Source organism: Haliotis cracherodii, unplaced genomic scaffold (assembly GCF_022045235.1).
Source record: "Haliotis cracherodii isolate W230 unplaced genomic scaffold, xgHalCrac1.p SCAF_11, whole genome shotgun sequence".
NCBI classification, from domain to species: domain Eukaryota; kingdom Metazoa; phylum Mollusca; class Gastropoda; order Lepetellida; family Haliotidae; genus Haliotis; species Haliotis cracherodii.
The window spans coordinates 13,164,891-13,185,664 of record NW_027266266.1 but is presented as its reverse complement, the minus strand read 5'-3'; the positions used below and the strand labels follow the sequence as shown (position 1 = coordinate 13,185,664).

At 37.0% G+C, this 20,774-nt stretch overlaps 1 protein-coding gene across 17 annotated transcripts in view; it reads left to right on the top strand.

Moving 5' to 3' along the window:
* The window catches only part of LOC139456225 (RIMS-binding protein 2-like), a 316,067-nt gene that overhangs the window by 50,508 nt on the left and 244,785 nt on the right, over positions 1-20,774 (top strand). For 16 of the 17 annotated variants that reach the window (XM_071237818.1, XM_071237829.1, XM_071237826.1 and 13 more), the window contains one exon: positions 15,461-15,580. In XM_071237818.1, the coding sequence (XP_071093919.1) occupies positions 15,461-15,580 (120 nt within the window). Of the gene's footprint in view, positions 1-5,831; positions 6,920-15,460; positions 15,581-20,774 lie in introns of those variants that run through there. The other variant, XM_071237830.1, reaches the window with a different exon arrangement.

Sequence of the window (20,774 nt, the reverse complement as noted above, 5' to 3'; positions counted from 1 at the left end):
AATATTGATGCGTTCTGCATTAAAACAACAAAACAAAAAACAATACAATTAATATTTTCTTGATAAAACAAGACTGAGAAAGGCCAGTCAGTTTAAAATAATAGCAATAACAATATTACACTAATTAGTTGAAAATATTTAAATTCCAAGAACTTGTTAATCTTGTACATTGTATTGTTATTGTTTCTGATGAAGAGTCATTTGTAAAAATTAAAAAAACCCATAAAAATGCTGACGTCAAAAATCCCTTCAAATTTATCCTAAGGAAGCTTAACATAATTTTGAGTTAAAAAATGCAGCGAGCCATTGTGTATTTGTTTCACGTGTTAGCTGATTTTTTTCTCGCCTTGTAAACAGTAGTGTATTTACTATTTGTTCACACAAAGACGTGGGGGAATGCAGGGTCGTAAATAGCACTGTGACCCGGTTCTGACAACGCCATTTAGATGATGATATGTGAGGAGCTGTCATATTCAGACTGAACCGAACCTAGCTTCAGCCGTTCTGTTTTTGTAGTAAATGAAGACAAACGCTGTTTGTTTGTTTGTTTGTTTGTTTGTTTGTTGTAGTGGGAGTTATTGTTGTCTTGGTGATAAAAGATGATTGACGGCATGTTTGTGTCTGAGGGATGTCAGTTTCACAAATCAAATCATTTAGTCGTCAACTTCAGATTAGATGTGAACAGTCATGGTTTGGATATTTTTATATATTTTTTGTGTTCTAATATGTTTTTAGCTTCAAGTTTGTTTTGTTTAAGTGTCAATAATCAGGGCCTCAGGGGCTTGTACCTTTTTGCATATATGTCATGTCATGTCATGTCATGTGACAGTAATGAATGAATGTCACATTTAGTTGTGTTTCCTGTCACAGATAGGACTTTTTTCAGCTTCTAAGTGTTTTGAAAACATTAATCAGAAGTTGAAAATATAAGTTGTCTGTGAAAGGTGTAATCAATTACTAAACTTTTATTTGATTCAAATATATTGTTCTTTAAAGTTTAACTTGGACAGCTTTTTGGATATTGATAACTTTTAGCTGAAATAATTGATTTAAATTGACGTAATTAAATATGCACATCAGAGAAGCATGTGCTTAAAATGTCCTTTGTGTAAATACATGCATTATAGGTGTATTTGAAACATGAAGGGAAACACGTTGCTTAATCTGACTTGCATCATTGTTTACAAATATGAATGTATTAGGTGTTACTGATGCAATTTTTCATTTCTCCTCCATGGTATGATTTACTTGAGACAAGCAAAGGTTCAAGGATATTTCATGATAATTTTATTTCATCATCTAACTTTCAAGAAATTTGTGTGAAGTGGGAGAATTAACAATCAAGTTAATTGGAAATATGTATTCTTACAATATAGAAAATCTACAATAGATACAGAACTATTAGAATTGCGATTCAAATTCCGACACATAATTATATTCACTAAAAAGGAATTGTTAACGATGAACTTGGTTAACAGCAGCCTATGTTCAGTTTGCAATTCAGACAGTGAAAACATTGCTCACGTCTATCAGAATGTTCTTATGTTAAAGAATTTAATGGGACGAATTTAATTCTTTCATAAATATTATTTCCGGTCTTGTTATTACAAACCCCACTTCTTATTAAATCAGTTATTGTTATTAGCAAAAAGACACGTTTATGTAACACAGACACAATGATACACAGACATATTGGGCTAGATTTGGCACAAATTGATATTATGAATAATACAAATATTTTGTTTTGATACGGCCCCTCCAGGAACCAGCTGGTATTAATTGCAATTAAATCTTTCATCTGTATATTTCACATGATGGTGTGACACTTGAAATTGATAAACAGAGAGATGTATTGGTTTCCTGGATTTCATAGATAGGCCGAAACAAACTGCAGCTGTTTCTGAATATACCGTTTGTTTCCATATTTCTGTATAGTCATTGTTAGGTCACCTATCATTTATTGGTCAATATTATTTTTTATTCAGTCTGTCACTTCTCTTTCTGTGTTTGATTCTAGCAATCATGTTTCTGTTTTGGTCTTGGTCTAACGCCTATTTTTCTATCTTTGATTTTAACAATCATATTGCTGTCGATGTGTGGTCTATGGCCTAGATTTCTATCTTTGATTTAGCCTATTGGCTTTCTTCCTGGCTTTGATTTTATGAGTCATATTGCTGTCTTTGGCTCGGTCTATCCCCTAGCTTTCTATCTTTTGTCTATCATATTTCCTGTCATCTTCACTCATTCAATTTTCCATTATCTATTTTCTCTCTATCATGCAATCTTTCACCTTCGATTCCTTCATTCTTTCCATCCCTTTCATTCTTATTTCACTGAATTAAATGTTTTCATTCAATTTTTTGTTTTTGTTTGTTTGTTGTTTAACGCTGCACTCAGCAATATTCCAGCTATATGACAGCGGTGATTGAAGTCATGAGCATCGATCCACGCAATTGGGATCGATGACATGTATCAACCAAGTCAGGGAGCCTGACCACCTGATCCTGATAGTCGCCTCTTACAACAAGCACAGTCGCCTTTTACAGCAAGCATGGGTTGCTGAAGATCTATTCTATCCCAGATCTTCACGGGTCACTAAGCACAGTACACTGGCAGGAAAATTGGGAAAAAATAATAAGTATGTTCAAATCTGGGATATTCTTAATTTCCTAAATATTGAGGTACTTTAACATTACATTCAGTGCAATAAGGTTAAACCAGCTGTAGAGCCCCTTTCTCTTTATTGGGCCTGTCATCAGTGATATACAGTTACCCCTACAGATCCATAATATTAGTTATGGCTGTATTAATATGAATTGGGAAATGTTTAATTCCAATATGGGATTTTTTAATAATATTTGCTGCAGACTTTGGGCTGAAAATCAGCCTCTGAGCAGGTCTAGCTGAGCCTCAGCTGCCATGATGTTTTCTATGATAATAATAATAATAATTATAATAATAATAATAATTAATAGGCCATTTATATTGCGCATATTTCCACAAAGCACTATTATTGCATTACCCCGGTCACTAGATCAGTGTGCACTCAAGAATCATTCTCAGCTCCCTGGGGAGTATACAACCAAAGCTGCCTGTTAGGCGCTGGAAGGTTAACAACCATGTTGCCATTTCTTCCTACCAGGTACCCATTTACTGCTGGGTGAACAGAGGCACAGTTCAAACAAAGTCACTTACCCAAGGGTACTCCGCACTTGCTTCAGTGTGGGGCAGGACCGAAGCCCTAGAAACTCTCAGGAGTCAAGGTGGTCATCCAAGGACACGCTTGTGACAATACCTGTGTCACCTGAGTCTTTGGGGTAGTCTGTCTCACAGTCCCTGCCCCATACTTTTTCTCTTCTGTCCAGCCCTTTTTGTAACTCAAAAGCGCTAAATGAAGCAAGTCTAGATTTTCCCTAGGTTGAAGGGCTCCCATCTCACCGGGCTCCTTTTAAATTTAAGTGGAGTTATTTGTTTCTATCAGAATCATATATTTTCATAGACTGAGTGTCAGTCTATCTGTGGAGGTTCTGGGCTAGAATTGATCCCCAGTGCACGAATTGATCTGGTGGCCAGACTTTAAGATTTTGAGGGGCGGTCGGGTAGCCTAGTGGTTAAAGCGTTCGCTTGTCACGCCAAAGACCCAGGTTCTATTCCCGACATGGGTACAATGTGTGAAGCCCATTTCTGGTGTCCCCCGCCGCGATATTGCTGTAATATTGCTAAAAGCGGCATAAAACCATACTCACTCACTCACTTTAAGATGTTGTATATTCTTGTCATCACTTCCCAATGTGGATCATTCCTCATAATATCAGTCACAGGATTGTCTGATCTAGACTTGATTATTTACAAGCTGCCATCTGACAGCTGGAATATTACTGAGTGCAGCATTAAACAACAACAACAACAAACTGCTTCACCACACTTGCCAACTATTCCAGAATGACTCATTCGCCTCGTGTGATCTATTACAAAGCAGGAAAGCATTTTTCTGTCCCCATAACTGTCACACCGTAACAAATGCTGTTATGTAGAGCAGTTCGACTGCCTGTTGTGTTGTGGCTGATTAAAACGAACATGCACCGCAACCCTGTGGCATTTTATAAATATAAAACTTATCTTCATTGCCAGTCTCATCAGTGTCAATATCACCCCACTATTGACGGTGACGACACATGTCCGAAGTGGCAACAGCTGTTTTGCCCCACGGTGGCCCTAGGTATAGTTATTGATTATACCATGTCTATTGTGAATATCCTACGTGTGTTGTCTATAGGGTGCAGCGCAGGGAAATGCATTCAGAGAGACTTGTTGGATTCTGTCATGAAGTGAGTGTCTCATGGCATATATTTGTGTCTATCACTTAAAAAATGAAATTGACGATCATCACGGTTGATGGATGTGTAGATTGATGTGTGTTTCGAGGAAATAGGACAGGTTGTGATTGGAATACCAGAAGTTGCCAAGTGATCAATGGATGGATCGTTCTTTTGAATTTGTGGTGTATATTGCAATGAAATTGACAAGATTGTATTTCAGGTTTGGATAAGTGTAGTTTAATTTGGGAGCTGTGATATTTGTGTACGTTACAGAAGCCTACAGGTTGTGTTGTGGTGTGCTGGTCTGGTTGTGTGTTATTGTAACAGTTTGTTGAAATATGCATCGTAACTGACAGGTGGGATATATACGACGTATTCAACGCCTTTGTCTGATGAAATGGATTACTGTCGTGGAACGAGGTACAGAAAGTCTGGATTTCAATGTTGAAAGGATGGTTTGAGGAAAACTTGTCAATTTCAAAGTTGTCACCTTTCAATCATTTGATTGACAGGATTGTGACAGGACCATCATATCATATCAACATTCAGGAAGATACTTCAGTTTGGAGGAACAACGTCAGGGAATTCTGATGTTAATTTCATTATGTTGCTGAGAAAATAATGAAAACCATCCAATGATGAAATGAACAACAAAAGCAATGACATCAACAAGATGTGTCAATGATTAACAGTGGTTAAACAATGGAATCCTTGAATATAAGAATTAGATTCATGACAAGAAGAAATTTTTACCATCTTTACTGATGTTCTAAGGACAACGCTTCATGATTGTGAAATTGACATGGTCATCAAATCTATTTTAGCTCCTCCCCTGGAACTAGGTTTAAGAGCAATTGTAGATATATCCTAACTGCAAAAGTCTTTGATGTACACCTACCTTGGAATGCCTGGTCATAGACGACCCTTGTCTATTTCAGTAGATGTTCATTTCAGTGTTGACTGCTCGAGGGAAAGAGACAACTGTATTCATATCTACGTTATTACTGTCCTGCCACAATGACCTTTCTTGGTTATGAATTAGTCCACTGACGTTGTGTACAATTCTCGTCCATTTCGGTGAAATGTACATCTCGGCCTGTCTGTCACAGAGCTATCTACAACCCCCAGAATTAGCCTATTACTGAATAGGAGGGGAGGTCACCAGAATCTTTGCAGAGCAAACTTAGGCAACTAGGCTTTACATACCAGTACAAATACGTTGTGTTTGATTTACAACGCGGATGGTTACGTTGGGTGGCTTTATTTGCCCAATTTAGACTCTTTTTGCTGAAGAGCTACATCGGTCAGACGCTGTTTGAAGGTTTATTTTGTGTCTTTACTTTTATTGTTTTGTGTACATGATTAGAGATGTTCCTATCCCCGACGCGATTTGAAGAAATTGACGACGATCATGAAGAAACAGAATTCTGGGAAAATCCACTGGAGATTCGTACATCTGGATTTGTACCCCTGCATTTTGTGCCACTGGTGTGTGTTGTAAGGCAAGCTTATAGAGATGTATCTGTATTATCATTGCTTCATTTTATTTGAAATAGTTTAACCTTTGAATTACATTTGTATTCTCAATGGTTTATTATGTATATATATACAATCTAGGAAATGTACAGTACTGAAATAGACCTGTTATTGTGGGAATATAGTCGAGGTTAGAGGTTCCTTGTGGTCATAACTCGTGACATTATTTTGTAAACACGCTTCAGTTGTGATGTGAAGGGTTGACAGGGTTGTAAAGAAATACCTCATTTAGGAGGTATTCTGACATTTGGGAAAACTTTCTAGCTTAAGGCCCAACCTTCAGACAAACAGACTTTTTGCTGGTTTAGACTTGTTACCGGCTTGTTAGTTTCAGATGTCGATTGCTTGAGATTTCGAGTTATCGTGGAATTATGTATTGAAGAAAACACTTTTCTATGTCATTGTGTGAAAAAACATCTTGGAGTTGGGCATGAAGATTGATTGAAATTTATGACTTCTGTCAAGTATGGATAATGACATCAGATTAACAAACGTCAATATACGTGTCGTCGATTTCAATCTTGTTTGAATTCATTGCATTGGATACTTAGGATTGTGGCAAACGTTGGATCAGAAATTTAGTCTATTTCATGTTGATTGCTCCAAATATTTTCAGAGACCTTTTTAATGATTTTATTATGTATCATTCAGAAGTATATTGAAAATAACGACTGTGCTTTGGATAATGCTGGAATGCTGAATTCTGGAAAGGATCTATGCATCTTAGGAATCGGTTTCAAAAATTGACTTTTTACAGAAAAAACAGCGTGAAGAGTGCCATATTCACAGGAATATTCAGGAATTTTACAAATGGGAAACAAACTTGATTGACAAGGTGAAAGTGACCAGTTCATGTCAATCAGCCAAGAATGGTCATTTTACCTGAAGTATAACATTAGCACAAATACTATATTTGTTTACATATCGAAATTGAGTGTTGTTGATATCAATCACTCACATCAAGTCATTGAACAATGAACGGCTTACGCCATGAGCTGTTTGCTGGATACCCCCTGAACGAGACCAACAACCCTTTTGTCGGCTTTGTACATGCCGATTTGCAGGTTTGTAATGGACATTGCTATGTACACCCAGGTGGAGGAAGGTATTTCGGTCGCTGTCATTCCGTTTGTTTCTTGCTTTTCTGTTACATTTTATTTTGAGTGGATAAACATTGCAAGAAGGATGAGAAATTAGTTCTTTTTGGTGGTTAGGTTTTTCTCTTAACATAGCTTATATTACTGACGAAGGTGACTGGTTTAAATATTTTGCTGTGCATTGATACTTTCTGTTTTTTTACAGTTATGGTAAATGGTATTTGGTATGGATCAGTTTATCTATTGTTTTATAGACAAGTGTGCCCTACATATTGCAAAACTTAGAAATGATTATTATAGTAATGCCTCATTTGATTGAAACACTTAGTTTGTGTTTTTGTCGAAACTTGTATGTCAAGAGTTTTGTAGTAAATTTACCGCAAGCCAAACCATGGCCCATGCATCTAAATGACCCATGTGACTTTTGTGTCTTTTGCATCTGAATGACCCATCTGACATGTGACCTATGCATTTAAATGACCCATCTGACCTATGCATCTAAATGACCCATCTGACCTTTGCGTCTAAATGACCCATGTGACCTATGCATTTAAATGACCCATCTAAATGACCCATCTGACCTTTGCATCTAAATGACCCATGTGACCTATGGATTTAAATGACCCATGTGACCTATGCATTTAAATGACCCATCTAAATGACCCATCTGACCTTTGCATCTAAATGACCCATGTGACCTATGCATCTAAATTACCCATGTGACCTATGCATCTAAATGACCCATGTGACCTATGCATCTAAATAACACATCTGACATGTGACCTATGCATCTGAATGACCTATGTGAGCTTTACATCTAAATGACATATGTGACCTTAACATCTGAATGACCTATGTGACCTTTACATCTGAATGACCTATGTGACCTTTACATCTGAATGACCTATGTGACCTTTACATCTGAATGACCTATGTGACCTATGCATCTAAATGACCTATGTGACCTTTACATCTGAATGACCTATGTGACCTTTACATCTGAATGACCTATGTGACCTATGCATCTAAATGACCTATTTGACCTATGCATCTAAATGACCTATGTGACCTTTACATCTGAATGACCTATGTGACCTTTACATCTGAATGACCTATGTGACCTACGCATCTAAATGACCTATGTGACCTATGCATCTAAATGACCTATGTGACCTTTACATCTGAATGACCCATGTGACCTATGCATCTAAATGACCTATGTGAGCTTTACATCTGAATGACCTATGTGACCTATGCATCTAAATGACCTATGTGACCTATGCATCTAAATAACCTATGTGACCTTTACATCTGAATGACCCATGTGACCTATGCATCTAAATGACCTATGTGAGCTTTACATCTGAATGACCTATGTGACCTATGCATCTAAATGACCTATGTGACCTATGCATCTAAATGACCTATGTGAGCTTTACATCTGAATGACCTATGTGACCTATGCATCTAAATGACCTATGTGAGCTTTACACCTGAATGACCTATGTGACCTTTACATCTAAATGACCTATGTGACCTTTACACCTGAATGACCTATGTGACCTTTACATCTAAATGACCTATGTGACCTTTACATCTGAATGACCTATGTGACCTTTACACCTGAATGACCTATGTGACCTTTACATCTGAATGACCTATGTGACCTTTACATCTTAATGACCCATGTGACCTTTACATCTTAATGACCTATGTGACCTTTACATCTAATGACTCTCACTTGGGTCACTCACTCTCAGTAGTCCACGCCATGTGTAAAAGTGTATCATACAAAAGGCATGCATGTAAAGTCATGTAAAGTTAAGATTTACATATGCATGTGTAGATAAAATAGTCAGTGAATGAGTTGGGTTTAACCCATGACCTACGTCTCTCATAAAAGGGTCCACACATTTCTGGAAAATTTGGAACTAAAGAAATGTTTAAAACATGAAGTTAAATCAATATGGTCTTATCTTACATCTCATACCACAATGTCAACGGGATGAGTAATGAAAGAAGTCCTCCACTTAAAATCCTTACTATTTCAAGTCAATGTCAAACTGACATGATGTTCACGAAATGACATTTACAGGAACAAGATTCTAATGTCATCAGTTGGTTCTGCCATATGTAAAAAAATATCGGAAAGAAATTCTTTAAAAACAGGTTCAAGTAATTACAACTTTACACCATGCAAATGCTAATGAGGTCCTTCGTTTGTCAATAGGTAAATAGTTTGTTTGACACATGTTAAAAAGGTGAAATGGACACCGAAATGTACATACAGGTGTTTGTAGGTATTTCGCTGCTTGCTATGCATCTCACTCGAGAGCGACATTTCGTCACATTGTGATGGTTTTAGCACTTCATTTTCTTAATCTTTTTTTATCCAGGTTTTCTTCAGAATATGTTTTTGTTGACCTATTATGTGAACACTGTTTATCTTTAAGTAGACAACATATGTGGTTTTATTTTATCAAGTAAAGAAACTAGAGGCTACACAGGCAATTTCTTTGTCTGTTGAAAATAAAATTTAGTTTTGCTGTTGTGTGAAAATCAGAAAATCAAGAAAACAAGATATTAATCTCATATGAACCCTGGCAATATTTTATTTTTCTTCCCTGAGTCCACCTGGCCCTGTTTTATACATCATGTCGAGCTGATGAGTTATGAAAGAATCAATTCGACACAAAATCCAAACTATTTCAATGTCAAATGGGTTGACCGGTTTTTGACATTAACAGCTACCAGTTTATAATGTCATTGCTTAATCACTTTCATGCATAAAAATAAAACTGGAAAATTCCTTTCAAAACGATTTTCAGAAAATTCATATTTTCTAAAAATATTTTTGTCAAGTGGTTTTAGGAACATGTTGTTATTGACCTATACGGTAAAGTAATTTGCCTAGATTCACAAACTTCTAAATTAATTAATCATGGGTACAGTGTAATATATATACTATTTAAAAAAATTAATAATTGTTTTTCTCGTGAAGTTGAACACTGTAAATTGCATGTGATTCTGTGGCATTTCATTGGCTAAACAAGCTAATATTTTTATAAAACCCAAAAAAATAATGCCATGCCCATTAATGAATGTACTTTTCCTGATTGGCTGATATTAGAATTGCTAGTGCTTAAAATTTGTGTTGCATATTTGCACTGAACGATGTCACAGATTCATATTGTTGTGTTTTTGTGTGTTGATTATTTAATAAGCAGGGTGTGAAGTTATAATTTGGTGAAGTATTTGTTCATAAGAATATGTTTTTGGTCCCGTTAAGATCCTAGCAGATAGGTCTTCAACAACCCATGCTTGCCGTAAAAGGTGACTATGTTTGTCGTAAGAGGCGACCAACAGGATCAGGTGGTCAGGCTCGCTGACTTGGTTGATGCATGTCATCGTATCCCAATTGCCCAGATCGATGTTCATGATGTCAATCACTGGATTGTCTGGTCCATAATTTACATTCCAATTTCATATAGCTGGAAAATTAGTGAGTGCGGCGTTAAACACCAAGCAAACAAACATATGTTTTCGTGTTTATGGAGTTAGAAACATGAAAAACAATTTGCACACTTTCGTGGATTTATGCCGTGTGCACACCAGTTTTTAAGTTTATATCTCCTCAAACGCAAACATTATTGAAGAAATTGTGATTAATTCGAGTCTGTGTGTAACTTATTGACAAAAATAATATACGCCATGTTTTAAACTGAGCAATTGTTGTCAGAAAACATTATCCTAAGTTGTGATTTATTCCAGTCTGTGCGTAACTTATTGACAAAAATAATATAAGCATGCCATATTTTAAACTGCGCAATTGTTGTAAGAAAACATTATCCTAAGTTGTGATTAATTCCAGTCTGCGTGTAACTTATTGACAAAAATAATATAAGCATGCCATGTTTTAAACTGAAAAATTGCAGTAAGAAAATAGTATCAGAGTAATTTGAAAATGTATATTGTAAAATCTAATCATTATGGATTTAATTCTCCTCCACAAAGACAAAACTAAGCAAATAATTGACCAGAAAAGAAACTGTCTTAGTCTCATTGTGAAAAATACCATGAAACACGCCTCCCACTAAACACTGCTCGCAGACGTGAGGTAGCTCGTAATTCACCTGGATATGGCAAGGTGTCAAGAACAGGCTCTTAATAAATACTTTGTAACATTGTAAGCGTTTATTGCATGGAGATATATATTTCAAACACGTATATCACATGACAATATGACCTGTAAAAGGGGGACACGGCTTGACCAGTTGCCTTGTTGGATTCAAGACTCATTTGTTTGTTTGTAACCACTCAATCTGTGATGTATATCAACCTAGAAGTTTGTGATTACCGTGATTATACAGGGATAATAAATCTTGGCAGGTTGACAAGTCTTTCGTTATAACGGCTAGAGGCCGAGGCTGTAGGATGATCACCAGATTTAGTGTCGTCCCCCTTGCGTTGTGACATATTTCTCTCAGTTGTGAGTGAGTTGGATTTAACGCCACTTAAGACAGTATTCTGAACAGTATTATCACGGCATGTCAGCCTAATGTGGGAGGAAAGCCCAAAGTGATGCAGGTCTTAGATGTTAACCACTTCGGTGAAACCCACGAGCACAGGTATGATGCTGAGGAACCTAGAAACATAATCTGGGCAAACCGGGATTCGAACCCACAATCATAGGTTTCTGGTGTGCCCAAGGGATGCAACTCTGCACAGCCAATTGCGGCGCCTTAGACGACTGGGCAGCCCTTGCCCCCGTCATGTTAATAACTTAATCTTGGTTTAATGTGGGGCTTGTGGGTCGTGTGTAGCTCCTATGGAGGCCCTTTGTAGGTTGTGTGTTGCTCCTATGGAGGCCCTTTGTAGGTAATGTGTAGCTCCTATGAAGGCCCTTTGTAGATCGTGTTGCTCCTATGGAGGCCCTTTGTAGGTTGTGTGTAGCTCCTATGAAGGCCCTTTGTAGGTCATGTGTAGCTCCTATGGAGGCCCTTTGTAGGTCATGTTTAGCTCCTATGGAGGCCCTTTGTAGGTCGTGTGTAGCTCCGATGGAGGCCCTTTGCAGGTCGTGTGTAGATCCTATTGAGGCCCTTTGTAGGTCGTGTGTAGATCCTATTGAGGCCCTTTGTAGGTCAAGTGTAGCTCCTATGGAGGCTCTTTGTCGGTAATGTGTAGCTCCTATGAAGGCCCTTTGTAGGTCGTGTTGCTCCTATGGAGGCCCTTTGTAGGTTGTGTGTAACTCCTATGAAGGCCCTTTGTAGGTCATGTGTAGCTCCTATGGAGGCCCTTTGTAGGTCGTGTGTAGCTGCTATGGAGGCCCTTTGTAGGTCGTGTGTAGCTCCTATGGAGGCCCTTTGTAGGTCATGTGTAGATCCTATGAAGGCCCTTTGTAGGTCATGTTTAGCTCCTATATGGAGGCCCTTTGTAGGTCGTGTGTAGCTCATATGGAGGCCCTTTGTAGGTCGTGTGTAGCTGCTATGGAGGCCCTTTGTAGGTCGTGTGTAGCTCCTATGGAGGGCCTTTGTAGGTCATGTGTAGATCCTATGGAGGCCCTTTGTAGGTCATGTGTAGCTCAAGTGATACAAATTATCAAGTTAAATTAATGTTATATGATGAACTAAAATGCCTTGGTTGTTTTTTTCAAAGAACTTAATAGATAAATTCAAAAGGTCCTTTGGATACACATTATGTTATGTAGTGTTGTATTGTTGCTGATAACATGCTCGTATGTAACACGTTGTAAAGTAATGATTTTACGACTGACTGCACGTCTGTGTCTGTGTTTCATACTTAAAGTATGTTGTAAGGACGAATACACTTTTAACATGTAATTGGGCCAACTATAGCGAAAATTGAATACCTTAAAGAATGCCGGATGTTTTTCCTGTTTTTCCACGCAATTAGGATATGATGACATGCATCAACCAAGTCAGCGAGTCTGACCACCCAATCCCGTTAGTCGCCTCTTACAACAAACATAGTCACCTTTTATGGCAAGCATGAGTTGCTGAAAACCCCGGATCGTCACGGGTCGTAACAAGAAGTAATGACAACAGATAGTATAGGTGATTAAGGGGTAGTGGTTTAGTCAAGTGGTTAAGCATTTGCTGATCATGCTAATTCCCGGGTTTGATTCCCAACATGGGTACAATGCGTGAAGCCAATTTATGGTGTCTTCCAGTCTGACATTGCTTGAATAATGCTGAAGTGCAAAGTGCAACACCATCCTCACTCACTCACTCACTCACTCACTCACTCACTCACTCACTCACTCACTCACTCACTCACTCACTCACTCACTCACTCACTCACTCACTCACCCACTGAATCTGAATAGTGAGTGAGTATATTTTTACACCACGGCAGGGGACACCAGAAATGAGCTTCACACTTTATACCAAAGTAAGGAATCGAACCCGAGTCTTTGCCGTGACAAGCGAACACTTTATCCACTAGGCTAACCCTGAATCTGAAAATAACCAGTCTCAAAGATCAATAGGGGTTAAATCATATCTTAACACCCCATAATAACAAGACAAGAAAGATGTGATAATGAGGACCCCGCAATAACAAGCAGTCAGTCGTGACGAGAAATTCGAACATGTATCTTGATGTTCTATATCATAAGCTATTGCCTGGTGTGTACAATGGAGGCTTAACTTAAATAAATTTTTATGTCATTGTATTGATCTTCGCCATTCAGCCGGTCCCAACCTACTTATGAGACATTCATTGGGCGGCGGCGCCAACGTCAATACCTTCAACAGGTGCTGCGTTTCAAAGCTTTGATGTCAATGACGACAGTTACGCTATTAGACCAAAGTTATAAATTTTACTGGGTTCACATGATGTACTGTTGGTATAAATGAAATTTTAGATATATTGACAGCAATAGCAGTTTCCCTTACATTTTGAATTTCGAGTGAAAAAAAAAATCTTTTCTGGTTCAGTGATCAGAAGATGAATAAAATCATATTGAGTAGATTTGTGCAGTGGTGGATGAAATTGATTGTTATTTGTTTACATTTTGTAACACGGTGTGAACAATATGCATGACAGAAATCTGTTGTCATATTGGAGCATGTCACAATGTTTGACATGAATAGTTTGTATTGGCTTTCATCAATGAATGTGGGGGCGTGTGTACACCTACACTATGATTATATACTACTCAAAGAAGTTAATCACGATGTTTTCATTCACCCACACTTTGAAAACACATTTTCGAATGTTTGTAATATTTGGCAAAATGGCCACAATAATGAAATAAAGCTGGGTATTTAGCTATGAGATTATCAAACAGCAATGTCACCAGGGGTGGTGCCAATCTCAATCGAGATGTACTGCCAAACGGTATTCTTGTCATACCTTTTTAGTTCAAAGTTTATGAGTTTTCAGTGTGTTTCAATTTATGACCATAGTTATTCTGGTGGGGATTGCAACACAGTCTTCCCAACTAGAGTGATAATGGTGTAAGAATCTACATTGAAACATCGTTGAATGCAATACACCAGAAGTTGATATTCATAAAGTTGTATGTTTTCTTAGTATATATTGACTTTGTAAAGTTTGTATTTGTATTAATTGCTTTTCTGGGTTTATGGAGATTCTGTGTTAGTATATATTGAGTTTATAAAGTTTATACACTAAACCACGGTTATAACGAACTCAAACGGACCATTAATTTTAGTTCATAATAACCGTAGTTCGTTATAAGCATATATAGAGCATGTATGCAACACATGGCCAGGACTAAAAAAATAAGTTCATTTTATCGGTCAGTTCGTTTTAAGTGTGTTCGTAACCGAAGTTTGCTGTATTTGTTTTAATTGCTTTTCTGGGTTTATTGGGATTCTGTGTTAAATATTGCATATGGGAATAATAATGATTAATGATTAATGATTAATAAGATATACATAGTTTAAACATACTTTTTGGTGTATTTTTGTTTTATGAACCTTTTTTTTTCGTAAATCAACCATGATATTTTTATGCCTCTTGACCAAGTGAAACTTTGAAAAAAAAACAAAGTGGTCTGGCCACATAAACAGAACTTGCAATGAGGTTTGATGTTTTTGCAATCCCTTATAAAGCTTTTATGAAAACATTCAAATTGGGGTGAGTTGTCAGTTATTACGATTGGTTTGTTTGGAAATTTGTAAAATATTCTGAAATTAACATAAGCAATTTGTTGAACATTTTTTTAGGGGGACAGTTGAAAGGTAAAACTGTTGCAAATGATGTTGCTGATGATGAATAATGATGATAATTATGATGAAAATATGTGAATTTGTACTGATACATTCATTAAAAAAATAATAATGATTGTTGTAGCATACATTTGGAATATGTTGAACACTATCTCTGTGGTTTTTTTCAGATATTTAAAACAGCTGAGAATTGATCAAGTTCTTCAACTTTTCTTAATCTTTGATTTGATGTTTTGCCTTTTCTGTCAATAATCCACTGACATAAAGATTCTGACAATTCTGATTTCAGACAAAGAGGGAAGAGCGAGAGAAGGAGAAGTCATTACAGAAGAAAGTAACTGAGTTACAAGGCCAGATACAGAGGTTGGAGAGACGGATCACTCTTCTCCGCACAGAGAACGAGACACTGGTGAGTATACTTCCCAGGGAGCTGAGATAACAATCACATTGTATGAATTGTCAGCACTACGAATGTGGAGAGTTTCAGAACAGTTATCCAGTATTGTAAAATGTATTAAAGATATATTTGCTATTATTTGCTTTTTGGAACAAATTCATAACAGAGAAAAATGCGTTTTATCTGCTACATGCTAACATTCTAACATTGGGTTATGAAGTCACTTTACTGAAAATGTTTTACAACTAAAGTTATCATAACACTTTAATCTTAATAAAATAAGTGATTATTATGTCAGACCAGTATATGTTACTCAACAGAAGTTAAGGAACACCCTGTTCTTTCAAACCATAGTTAGGGGCGGTCGGGTAGCCTAGTGGTTAAAGCATTCGCTCATCACGCCGAAGACCTGGGTTCGATTCCCGACATGGGTACAATGTGTGAAGCCCATTTCTGGTGTCCCCCCGCCGTGATATTGCTGGAATATTGCTAAAACTGGCGTAAAACCATACCCGGTCAGTCAGTCAAACCATAGTTACTCTGTAATGGCAATACAGATTACTGTATTTGATGTAATAAGCGCCCAGGGCGCTCTCAAAATTAGAAAGAGGGGGCTCTGATTAGAATGTAATTTTGGTGAGAGAAAAACAGTGTTGAAAGATTGTATATTTCGTGGTTCATGCTGACAGCCTGAAATGATACAAAAGAAAAGTCAGTGCATATTATACATGACAGATATATTTTGTAGACTTTAATTGCCAATAATTATGGATGCATATAACGCACGAGTGCGTATTATACACTAATAAATAAGTGTACATTGATCAATCGGAAGGGGTGGTAATTGAAACGGTTTGTTCACTAGCCAAAATATTAGCAAATATCGCCGTGAGCGCTTATTACGTCGAATAAGGTAACTAGTGGTATGAGAGGATCAGTGTACTTGACCTTACTTTGAGTTGTATATTTGCTTGTTTTACAGAGGAACCTATCCTTACTGTTTTCAAAAGTCAAAAGATTTTTGCAAAAACATTGAGATAAAGATATAACAAAAAATGTATTTTCAAAACAATGCAAAATGTTAACTAACTCAAAATTGTAAAGTAAAAAGTTAACATCTTAGAAATGCTGTGTTTGGTTTAAATTTTGACATTCTTTAGGTTTATGTATTCTTTAAAACTTTAATTTCAAAACTTTTAGGATTAATCTTGGGAAAGATTTACACCCATAACCCCTGCTTCAAATTTTGACTGGGTTATGTCACCTTCCCCTAAATAATATATTATTTAATTAATCTACCAGCAGGGATTATAGGCAGAAGTTTTACCTAGTCTTGCCCTTTTAGAAGGATTATACAAAATTGTGTTATTTCATCGAATTCATCCATGTGTTTTGGTGTGTGTTAAATACCCTCTCTCTGCACCATGGTGAAAGGCTTAGTGTTGGCTGGCTTGGTGGTGACCAAACACCTATCAAGGGACTGAAGTGCATAGCTTCACATTTCAATAGAAGGCCATGTTCTATTGTCCGTGAGCATTCTTCTATTGTTATGCTTTCAATGGACTGTGTCAGACTTAACTGCCTGACTGGTTTAGGATTTTAGGTTTAGAATATGTATGTTTGGTTGATTATTTCTAAATTATTTACAAGTTTTGGAAATTTGGTTTGTTTGTTTTGTTTCCATCATTGGTCTGGAACAAATTTAAATCAGTTTAATTAAATTTTGAAAAACTTTACAAGAAATTATTGTATTCATGGTTGATGTCAAGGTTGAAATTGATGTTAATTTGTACGACTTTGAGGTAAATGAAATTTATGTTTTTGTTTGGGAATTCGATTATCTCAAATATTGAATCTTAGCGTATCTCGTGTTTGGTGTCTCCTTGGATTTAAGGGAGCAGTGGGGTAGCCTAGTGGTTAAAGCGTTCACTCGTTATGCTGAAGGCCTGAGTTCGAGCCAACCAGCCCTTGCTTTAGGCTCTTAATGCTGAGCGCAATGCAGGGTAACAAGTACCATCTTTTGATATCTTTTGGTATGACATGGCTGGGGATCGAACCCCTACCTTCCACTCCCATGATGAAGATTCCGGGGTAGAATAGGCCTTCAGCAACCCATGCTTGCCATAAAAGGTGACTATGCTTGCCGTAAAAGGCGATAAACGGGATCGGGTGGTCAGACTCGCTGACTTGGTTGATGCATGTCATCAATCTCAATTATGTGGATCGATGCTCATGATGTCAATCACTGGATTGTCTTGTTCAGACTCAATTATTTACCGCCGTCATATAGCTGGAATATGGCTGAGTGCGGCGTTAAACAACAAACCAACCAACCAGGGGTCCGGAAACCGTCATATGCGCCGGACATGTCCGATTGGGAATCTCAAATGTCCGGTCTAAAATATTGCTTACCGGACATTCAAATTTTTCTGTCCGGACATTCTTAAATTTTGACCGGACATGATCAGCAGTTAGGACTGAGCAATTTCTGTCCGCAGTTGTAACACAATGAAGATTATCTACACTGACAAGCTTTGTTTGTTTTGATTGCTGTAAATACATCGTACCTGGAATGATAGTCCAATCGGTCAATCACTGTCATAGGCAATAAACTGAGTTGACACTGATTAATCGAGGATTTATTACTGAGAACTTCTTGTTGATTTGAGTAAAATGTGTTTACAACTGTACATAAATACCTTGCATCATTGATGTACCTCATTATCCTCACAATGCTACGATACGTAACCTCAGTCAAGAAGCGAAAGCGTGACGACAGCCAGTCGACCGATGCAGATCAGTCGAGCGGATCTGCCAAACCCTCAAAGTCTGAATGATCATTTTGTAAGTCGTGGCTAACGACTTTCACTTGGTTGACATACAACGAGGATTTGCAGATTTTATTGTTTTCAGTAGCTAGTCGTATATTGAATCTTGATTGACCGCCATTTTGCTTTCTCGGACGATCGATATTTCTTTATGGTCAATAATTAAGTACAGATGAAAAAGTATTCAAATAACTACTGCTATCAACGATAGTTTAGGATTATGATTATATTATCTGTCTTGTTTTTAAATAATCTTTAGTTTAAAAAAAACACTTTTCCCGTGAGGTCACGTGATAACTAAATATGGGATAATAGTCTCGATCCAAATGTTACAACGCGTACACTTGAGCAGACTCATGAATATTAATTAGACCGTTCACAACGTTGACAGATCGTTATTATAACAAACGTATGTTTTCCATATATATCTAAAATGATATTATTTGTTATTAATTGTCCGGTGAATTAAACAATTTAAATTGAAACAATTCATAATTCATCATATTATGAATACGTAACAACTTGTAATTTGTGTGTAAAAAGTCGTACTAAAACACGCTGTTTGAAGGGGGCGTGGCATAAATGTAAATGTCCGATTGGGATTTTAAATTTTCCGGACCCCTGCAACCAACCACTCTCCGGGTAGATGCTCTATCCACTTTGCCATGGATGTGATTTTCTCTGGATATTGAGATTGTACATAATATCATATTTGAAAATATGAAAACTTATGAAATAGTCATTTTTAGAGAAAATAAGTTTGAGACATTTTGAAGAACGTTCTTGTAGGTTGAGGAGAATTTCATATTGGCTTCCATTTTCAGTAAGATCTGCGGTTAGGTGACGCAAGGGAAATAACTCTGTATAATCTAATCACAAACTGACTGAAGATGAGGCTGTAAAATCACTGCATATTTATTGATACCGAGGCAATCAGTTTTCAGAATACTGGACAAGACCTACAAAACTGGTTTCTTAATAATGTAACAATGATATATTGTGGGATGATTTTTCCCAGGGACCAGTCTGCCATAGGTTACAATACCCTACATGGAACGCATACACTGAATGTTGAAGTAATTGGTCTCTGATAGCCACAGTGACTTAAATATTCCTTGACATGAAACCTGCTTCAGAAGCATCACAATCATAATCGGTGCTTCAGATGACCCCTTGACAAACACAAATTACTTTTCATTTGTGATCAAAATACTGTAATGGTTAAAGCTTTCATTCAACATACGGAAGGCCAGAGGACAATTTACCCAGTTAGTTACAAAGTTTTGGTTTCGGTTTGTTGCTTTACGCCGCACTCAGCAATATTCCAGCTATAAAGGCAGTCTGTAAATAATCAAGTCTGGACCAGCGATCCAGTGATTAATATTATGAACATCGAATCACGCAATTGGGATCGATGACATGCATCAACCAAGTCAGCGAGTCTGATCACCCAATCACGTTAGTCGCCTTTTACGGCAAGCATGGTCTAGGTACAAAGTGTGAAGCCCAGTCCTTGTGCTGTGATATTGCTGGAATATTGCTGTGATATTGCTGGAATATTGCTGGAATATTGCTGGAATATTGCTGGAATATAGCTGTGATATTGCTGTGATATTGCTGTGATATTGCTGGAATATTGCTGTGATATTGCTGTGATATTGCTGGAATATTGCAAGAAGCAACGTCAAAGTACTCACTGGTTCACTCATTTTTGTTATGACCTTCAACAAAGGTCAGTTTTATTTTTCATGACTTAGGCTTCCCTTATCACTATTATTATTTCCTTTATTTCCTCCCATCCATGTAACATTTTTATGTCTCCCACCCCAAAAGGTAGGGAGATATATTTTTTTGGCTCGGGTCCTATACTGAGCCCAAACTTTAAAACCTTTCAGTGTTTTTCAAATGCACTGCTGATCAGCTTATCTGGTGCCTTTTGCTATATTGAAATTTTTCAAAATTTCACTTTTTTTTTCATTTTCCATGGAAACAAACACAACATAAAAAAGTACCATTTCGAAAAATTTCAAAATAGCAAGTGGCACCGGTTAAGTTGATGAAAAATCATTTGTGCAGTTTCGTCTAAAATTTGTTTCAATATTTTTAGACAAAACTGCACAAATGCATTTTTCATCAAAAATTTTGACCTAAATTATTTGGAAAAACTTGTTTCAGTAAAATTATCTATAAGACTTTTTTTCATCCTACAGGTAATATTTGTAAAAACATTCCGTGATCCATTTTGAGAAAAGAATAAACTGATGTCAACTCTTTAAAAAAAGACCTCATTCCCTTATCCCGACTTCTGACATTGATGTAAAATATCTGTGATCCAACAAATCCCAAACTAATTGCTTTACCATAGAAACTATTCATGA